At 31.6% G+C, this 8,400-nt stretch overlaps 1 protein-coding gene across 2 annotated transcripts; it reads right to left on the bottom strand.

Moving 5' to 3' along the window:
- Window positions 1-274: 274 nt before the first annotated feature.
- On the bottom strand, window positions 275-2,730 carry LOC139492404 (uncharacterized). Of its 2 annotated transcripts, none has more exons than XM_071280607.1 (4): window positions 2,618-2,730; window positions 2,252-2,322; window positions 1,524-1,647; window positions 275-583 (listed from the first exon to the last, which is right to left on the bottom strand). In XM_071280607.1, the coding sequence occupies exons 1-4, from the start codon at window positions 2,679-2,681 to the stop codon at window positions 348-350; spliced, it is 495 nt and encodes a 164-aa protein (XP_071136708.1). In that variant the 5' UTR covers window positions 2,682-2,730; the 3' UTR covers window positions 275-347. The 2 variants fall into 2 exon arrangements, with proteins under 2 accessions (XP_071136708.1, XP_071136709.1); XM_071280608.1 differs by having other exon boundaries at window positions 1,524-1,632.
- Between the last annotated feature and the right edge of the window lie 5,670 nt (window positions 2,731-8,400).

Below are 8,400 nucleotides of genomic sequence, written 5' to 3'. Positions count from 1 at the left end.
TGTGAACCTAGCTTCATATTACACCAACATACAGATAATGATGTATAATGACATAGTTTACAAGATAATAGCCTACAGCTCCGTCCATAGTATTTCAGCTTTGTGTCGACTAGTCTTTGCTGCTACTGTTTAAAAGTTAATCCGCATATACCAGTTTTCGAGTGTTTGCTTCGGCCCGATTTACGATAGAACCCACAACCTCCTCTATGTTTTGTTGATGGGAACAAATATAAATGTGTTAACGTTGAAATAACAAGTCGAGAAAAATGCTTGATGAGTTTTACTACTTTTTATAAAAACAAAACAATAAATTAATAACAATAAATTAATAATGATTCTTTGCATCTCTATTCTGTACTCTGTTGATGAGAGCAGCAGAATAAGTTTACCCTTTGTCTTTTTCTCGCTGGCTTTCTCTTTTTATTTAAAATAATGTCCGTGTCCTCATTCGAAAAAGAAAAATTCCAGAATTCATAATCTTCTATAAAATCATCTTCTATCAGATTATCTTGAGTTTTTATAGTCGATTCTTCTTGTAGTTGTAACCACTCGTGGTCTATAGACGAATACGTTGCTTCGAATTCTGAAAAATATATTCGACACATATTGGTTGTAATCTTGAGCGGGAAATTGTCATTTGATCAGTATGAACTATATAAAATATCGATAAAGTTCATTTATCATTATTAGATTAATTAGATATTCCAAAAATAAACATTTATCATTAATTTAGAATCTTCAATTTAAGTAAATGTTCGAAATTAAAAGTTTATTTTTTGGTTATAATAGCATATCCTGCCACAAAAGTTGTTATAAAAAAAAAAGATGTTGTAAGATTGACAAAGAGACAACTACTCACCAGAGACAAAATGCCTGCTGAAGTACAATACGTTTAGTTGATGTTATTTAAGCATGTGTAAGTTAATATCCGAATTCAGTAAGGGGGTGGTTATATATTAACCAGTAGGCTTGTTTTAAGCTAGACAAATCTTTAGACTGTTTTATGTTTGTAATACTAGTAGTCAGTCTAACCAGTGAAACAGAAATGAAGTGTCTGGTAACTTGGAAGCTTGGAAGATATTAATACACAGAAAACAGTATGTGTGAAGCTTATAAGTAACCAGATAACGTACCACATATTTTAAACAGTTATCTCCCTTTTTCTAGATGTACCTCCTTAAATTTAAACATACCACGACGCAATTTACGTAAAGTGCAAACTAACAAATACTCAATTGTTAAATTCAAAGCGACAAAACGATTGTTTGTTCTTTGTGAACATAGCTTTATACATAGAAAAGTATTTGATCGTAATCCTATAATGAACAACAATAAACCGTTTGACAGTACGCAAAGAATACAAGAAACAAACTGATTAGAGTACGTACTACCGACCGTGCGAGGGCTGTATAACCAGTCGAAGCCGTTAATAACTTCCATTTGTTGTAGTACGTACATAAAGTATCAATTCTTGGTTCGTACTTTGCAAAGAATATTGAGCTGCCTTATTACGCTATAAATACCTTGTTCATAATATTGTTCTTCGGAACATAACGTTGCTTCAAACGTCTGTGTTGCTTTGGAAACTTGTGAAACTTCGGAAACTTTGGAATTCGTGCAGTATGCCTTTATCTGTAATAATAAAAACTGAAAATACAATAACACGTATTTTAATATCATCCATAATGATAGTTCGTACACACACGTTAAAGAGACAACTATTTAGAAAAAAAAATCAGTATTCAGGAAAAAATTGGTAATAATTGGTAGGAATTTTCAGTCTCACTAGCTTAATTTCACTACAATTTATAAACGCAAATACTGGAAACTGCTGGCATGTCCAAACGTTAAGACAGAAGAAAGATGCACGATGGGTCTAAAACATGAAGATTTACAATAACCCAACTCAGCGTTTTTTTATCAATGGATTAAAGAGAAGACTAGACTTGTGTGTTTGCTAATCTATAGTTGAGCATGTTGGCTCATTGTTTTTATATAATATTCCATGTAAATAATTAATTTATACAAAATTTTATACATTTTTTTTTAATTTGTTGTAGTTCTGAATACGCGACATGAATTATTTCTTTCCACTGGTTTAGATGCAACCAACACTTATTCTATTCAATCGTTTAACTAAAATGCTTCTAGTGTAAAAAAAAAATTAAAAATAATTCGTTTTTATTTGAAAATGTTTCTGAATTTGTAACTGTATAAAGATTTTTGCGTGGTTTAATTTACTTAGCGGTACCTTTATAATCCTCATCAGTAAACTATATAGTGAATTGTCTTTCTTCTTCATATTTCCTTGGTTAACTTTTCCTGAAAGATATAATATATAAATTATGTACGAATGTATGCAATTAAGATAAAACATAGAAGTAGGCACTAAGTTAAAGCTGGAACACTGTTTACATTGGTGGAACTATCATCTTATTACATTAAGGTATTGTAGAATGACATTATTGCTGACAAGAATCAAGGTTGTTTTTTTTTCTTCTAAAAAGTACTTGCTTGGTATTTTAAATCATTCAAACACAAAATAAATACTCGTGAGTAGAAAAAACTGTATAAAGTGGGAAAATCCTCGAAAACCAGCCTTGATTACGGTACTCACTTTTCACTTTTCCATATTGCATTTCCTTGTCTTTTTCCTGTATGTTATCCTGAAAAATTTCCATGTTGAATTATCTTATAATGTTAAATAATTATACACGTTTGAAAATGTTGAAATCAATTTGTTTATGTTATTTATATATCAAAACCTTTTTTTTCAAATATCTCAAGTAAGAGTAATTAACCTACCAACAGTAACTTAATTACTCATACTTACTCGACACTGAGTACTGATCATCTTACTTTTCATAATGTATAATAAAAACAAATAATTATTACCTTAATTATTTTTTTTTGAATTCCACTCAAACTCAATTAGGGATGCGCAATGGTCTGTTCTGAAAGTATGATGAACGGTCAATTATTGCGATTCGATCGTGAAACTCGTATTAGATCTTGAAAAAAAATATCTGGAGGTCTCATGCAAAGCCAGTATTCAATCCAAAATTGATGAATTATAATTAAAAAAATATTTACAAAAGCAGATCAAACGAGTTGCCAAAGAGTCACGTGACACTACCTGACGTTTTATTAATTTACCAATTAGTGATAAGCTTCTTACTCTAATATTTCCAGACCTTTACCTTAAGGTGTTTATACAATAATTTTTACAACCGACTGTTAATTACTAGTTCGGTTCCTTTAATGTGGGGAACCCTGGTGTAAAAATTAAGAGATAATTCTTACTTTCACATGTTATTTGGTCTTTTATTTTATATATTTGTGTTTTAATTATTTCAAAGTTATTCAGTGCTACTTTTCCTCGACATTATTTTGTCGTAACTTCCAAATGATTTTTTCATGATGTTCATTATCAACATCCTTACTCCTATGTCCCATTCTTTAGACATTTTCTTAATATTTTGAACTTTTCTGAATCTGTATTTTTTGTATATACGGTGACTGGATACCAATACTGGCTTTAATGGAACAGTGTAGAGATAGCGGCGTTGAAAGCAGTTTTGATTGCTCTCAACGCTTGATGCGTGCACCCAGTGTCATCAAAGTTGTTCCACTCGATCACTCTCTTTAAGAAGAATTAATTTGAAAATTATGGTGTTTTGCTTGTTGAAATTTCAAAACTCTTGGTGTTGTTCTTAACTTAATTTTCCAAAATATATATTGTCGGATAGTTGTCAAATTTCTTGGCAGTAATTATTCTTTTTTGGGCGTGCTCTTTCAAAATATTCGTCTAGTTCTACACCAAGAACAAGCCACTCACCCACTTGTACAGAAATAGCATATATATAGCATCTGGCTTGAACGTCTTGTCTGTTGGTATCGTCATTCCAGTTTTACGAGCATGTTTTAGACGCAATCAACTTTTCTGGATTTGTAGTCTTCTGTTATAAATGTCGCAGCTTGTCGATGTATTTTTTCAGGCTCGATGATGTTCGTAGATGTGTGGGAGTCCTAAACTATTTCGCCAAAATCCATTTTTGACCCGACTAGTGAAATATATGCGGTTTTCTTGCCTTCTGGTGGGTAACATTCCTTCTTAGGCAGCGTTGTGTTGAGTTTGCATTCTACGTATACGCTACGTTGCAAATATGGGTAGTCCATTTGAGATCTTTTTGAAGTATGTGTCCATAAATAAACGGAGAGAAAGTCACAAATTTGATAGGACCAAGAAGTCACAGGAAGGAAGGTCACAGGACAAAAAAATCACAAAGAATTGAAAATAAGAGAAAGATCTTGAAATAACATATATACAATTTACAGTCCAGAAAATTGTTCATAAGCCTTAATAGTTAAACAAATTATTATATTTTAATCATGCTTATGATATATTTCTTGCAACCATGAAGCCGTTTTAAACGACAAGCCACTTGGCATTTTGTTTTCTTAACAATTAGTTGATTATTACTTATAAAGTTTGTTTATATATAAAGTTAAAGATTTATTTATTTTCTTAAACAAGTGTTTTCTTAATCAAAGACTAGATTAAATAAATATTGATATCAAAAATGAATTGTGCCTTTTTGACTTCAAGTATGACATTTGTCCGTGAAAAATATTAGAAATATGTTCCGCCCTTAATCGTTATGAATTGACTTTTTAAAACACAAAAAGTTTCATCATCTCAAATATTCAAATGCAGAACTTTACACTTTCAGAAGACGTTTTGTAGGAATGGATTTTTCTGTCATCCAATTGATACCTAAATATCACTGCTTTTGTATGGCATTATGTATCGATTTATACAGCTATCTTGTGTTTTCAGGTACAATTGACAAAAACTGAACTTTTTGCTGATAAATGATACCGTAACAACTCTGTGTAAGTGAATTAAATAAATACTTAATGTTATCAGAGACATATAATAATACTATTCTCTGATGTTCTGCAACAAGAAAATAATGAAAGAATTTAATAAAATGAGAAGCTACAATAAATGTTCCTACTGTCGTTTTGGTTGGATACTTGTTTTTATCATGTCGTAAGTAGATTTCTAACATATATAATTATGTTTATACTGGATGTTTAGTAATTTTCTCCTTTTAATAAAGCCATGCTTCAAATATTTGTCCCTGGAACTTACGCAATTGACAATCGATGAGCCGTTTGATTCGGGGTTTGAAGGCAGGTAGACATCAAATACATTTTGCATGTTTAAAGGGGGTCTCATGGGGGGGGGGGGGGGGGGGGGGGGGGGGTTCTGATCCCAGATTCCGCTTACTGTTTTGACAGATTCCCGTATCCCGCTTACACTATGTACTTAAGCAATTCTCTTTTTTTTTTGGTAATTTCCCGGGTCCCGCTAGACTCCAGTTCTCGTTTTCACGGCACAATAATTTGACTTTCACGTGTCACGCTTATAAAAAATCGTCAATCCCGCGTCGCGTCACGCTTAGACCCCTATGAGACCCACTTTAAAACCCTCAAGAATTTTCGTGGAGAAAAAAAAACCTATTTAATAGCAAATTCATATGTAACTGTCTCTCATGCCTAGAAACGTCTAGGTTTGTCAGACTGCAACCATGCATTTACATGTACATGTACCTGTATCTGAAATACAAATCATATTGATATCTGCTGCATTTGTTAATTCTCTGAAAACGAGAAATAGAAATCATGCCACTTTTTAATTGGCATAGTAATTCATGAAAAGCACACTCTGTCAGTTATGTGGTATTGGTCAGCCTATCACATTTGACATGTGTCTTCGCCCACAAATATTGCAATTCATTTATAGCCACACATTACTCATTAACATATTTAGTTTTTCGTGCATTAAAAACATTAGTTCGTAAAAGGCGTGCTATGTATTGAACTTGAAACTTGAAGTTTTAGTTACTTGTCAAAAAGTGGTTTTAATTATCATTACCATTCTATTTTTCACAGTTTCCCCGAAATACTTGTTTCACGTTTATCTGTATTTTGTTATTGGTTCTTTCCTATAAGCCTTACTTATACTGCTACTTTGGAGTTTACAAAAAATTAGCAATAGTGCGTTCACTTTGTTTCTTGTCTTTAACCTATACCAACATTTTTGTCAGGTGTGGGCAAGCTACTTTTGGTATCTCTTCCGTAAAACGGAATAAAAATAAAGGTGAAAGTGGAAATAAAAATAAACCATGGTTTGATGTGGAATGTAAATTTGCGCGCCAAAATTATAGAAAATTAAAGAGACAATTTAAGTCTAAAAATAGTTGCCAAAACCATTTAGACATGTTAAATGCCGAAAAAGTTTATAAGAAGGTTCTCAATAACAAAAACAGAAAGTTTAGAAATGATCTTTCAAACAAAATTCAAAATTTGCGTGGCAACAATCCGAAAGAATTTTGGAAAATTTTAAATAAAGGAAAGAAGAAAAAGCAACCCGATATTGATATAGGAAAATTACACGATTTTTTCAAAACTTGAACGCTGCACCAGAAGATGATCAAAGTGTGCGTTTTCCCGACATTGATCCCATGCAAAGTGAGCAGCTAAATGAAAATATAAATTCGCCTTTTTCGCAAGATGAAATTCTTCGGTGCATAAAGAAACTGAAGAATGACAAAGCTTGTGGAGAAGACGAAATTATAAATGAATACATAAAATCCACATCTACCCAGTTTATTTGTATTTATGAGAAACTTTTTAATATTATATTCGACAAAGGCTTAGTTCCACAAAGTTGGCTTATTGGCACTATTAAACCTGTATATAAAAAATAAAGGCGATTCTAAAGATCCAAAGAACTATAGACCAATCACTATTGTTAGTTGCTTGGGAAAATTATTTACTGGAATACTAAATAAAAGATTAAATGATTTTTCAGATGAATTTATTATCATACAAGAAAACCAGAGTGTTTTCGTCAAAAGTATTCTACTACAGATAATATATTTACCTTATATTCTTTTTTTGAATTATTGAAATGTAAGAAGAAGAAGTTATATTGTGCCTTTGTAGATTTTGAGAAGGCATTTGATACTGTATGGCGAGATGGTTTGTTTTATAAAATGCTATTGAATAATATAAATGGTAAGATGTATAATGTAATATTGAATATGTACAGTGATATTAAATCTCGTATATCATATAATTATTGTAATTCGGATACTTTGCCTGTGATAATGGCGTACGACAAGGGGAAAACTTATCACCTTTCCTATTTTCATATTTTTGAATGACTTAGAAAATTTCTTAGTCAATAAAAATATCACAGGACTTCAAACTATTTCAGAAGATCTGGAAAGAGAATTGGAAATTTACTTAAAGTTTTTTTATAATTTTGTACTCAGATAACACGGTATTGCTGGCCGAAACAGCACAGAACCTGCAGACTCAACTCAATGCCTTTCATGATTATTGCAAGGTTTGGAAATTGAAAGTAAACGTTGACAAAACCAAAGCTTTAGTGTTTGGTTTTAGACGTTTGCCAAAAAATCTCAGATTTTCTTACAATAACACTAACATTGAGATAGTAAAGCAGTGTAACTATTTGGGAATTATTTTACTAAAACAGGGAATTTGAATATGACAAAAAAACATTTATCCGATAAGGCCTTAAAAGCCATGTACGAAGTCCTGAAAATGGGAAGGATGTATCAGCTTTCCATAAAATGTCAGCTAGATCTTTTTGACAAAATTGTCAAGCCCATATTGTTGTATGGGTCTGAAGTATGGGGTTTTAGTAATAATGAGGTATTAGAAAAGATACATTTAAATTCTGTAAATTACTTTTAAATCTGAAATCCTCAACACCAAACTATATGGTTTACGGGGAACTAGGTCGCCATCCGGTTGACATAGATATAAAAATTCGAGCAGTATTATTTTGGGCAAATTTGATATCCGGCAAACAAGCAAAGTTTTCCTGTATATTGTATCAACTTTAAGTACTTTCTCGCCATATGAATGTTCATTTTAACATGCAGACTAAATGGATTCTTTTTGTCAAAAAAATATTTCAAGATTGTGGTTTCTCATATATATGGGAAACACAAAATTTTATAGATAAAGATTGGTTAAAAACTGTTATAAAGCAAAGACTGTTAGACCAGTTTCTTCAGAATTGGAATTCGCTAATTCAAATTCGTCAAAAGCTATTAACTACAAAAATTTTAAGAAAAACTGGAATTTGAGGAATATTTTAATATTTTGAACTTTAAAGATGCCGTTGTTCTTTGTCGATTTCGAACGACCAATCACAAATTGCCGATTGAAACAGGAAGGTGGCAAAATTTACTGAGAGAAAACCGTGTTTGCCATCTATGTAAAATCGACAAATTGGTGACGAATATCACTATATATTGGAATGTACTTTTTTCAATCAAAAACGTACAGAGTATT

This window comes from Mytilus edulis, chromosome 10, assembly GCF_963676685.1.
Source record: "Mytilus edulis chromosome 10, xbMytEdul2.2, whole genome shotgun sequence".
Lineage (NCBI taxonomy): Eukaryota > Metazoa > Mollusca > Bivalvia > Mytilida > Mytilidae > Mytilus > Mytilus edulis.
This window is presented reverse-complemented; position numbering and strand designations above follow the sequence as displayed.

Excerpts from the sequence above, each read along its gene's own strand:
- LOC139492404 (XM_071280607.1), bottom strand. The coding sequence starts at position 2,681 with ATGGAAATTTTTCAGGATAACATACAGGAAAAAGACAAGGAAATGCAA. Across the intron at positions 2,323-2,617 it reads GCAATATGGAAAAGTGAAAA|GAAAAGTTAACCAAGGAAAT; the intron begins GTGAGTACCGTA and ends TATATCTTTCAG. Across the intron at positions 584-1,523 it reads AGAACAATATTATGAACAAG|AATTCGAAGCAACGTATTCG; the intron begins GTATTTATAGCG and ends TATATTTTTCAG.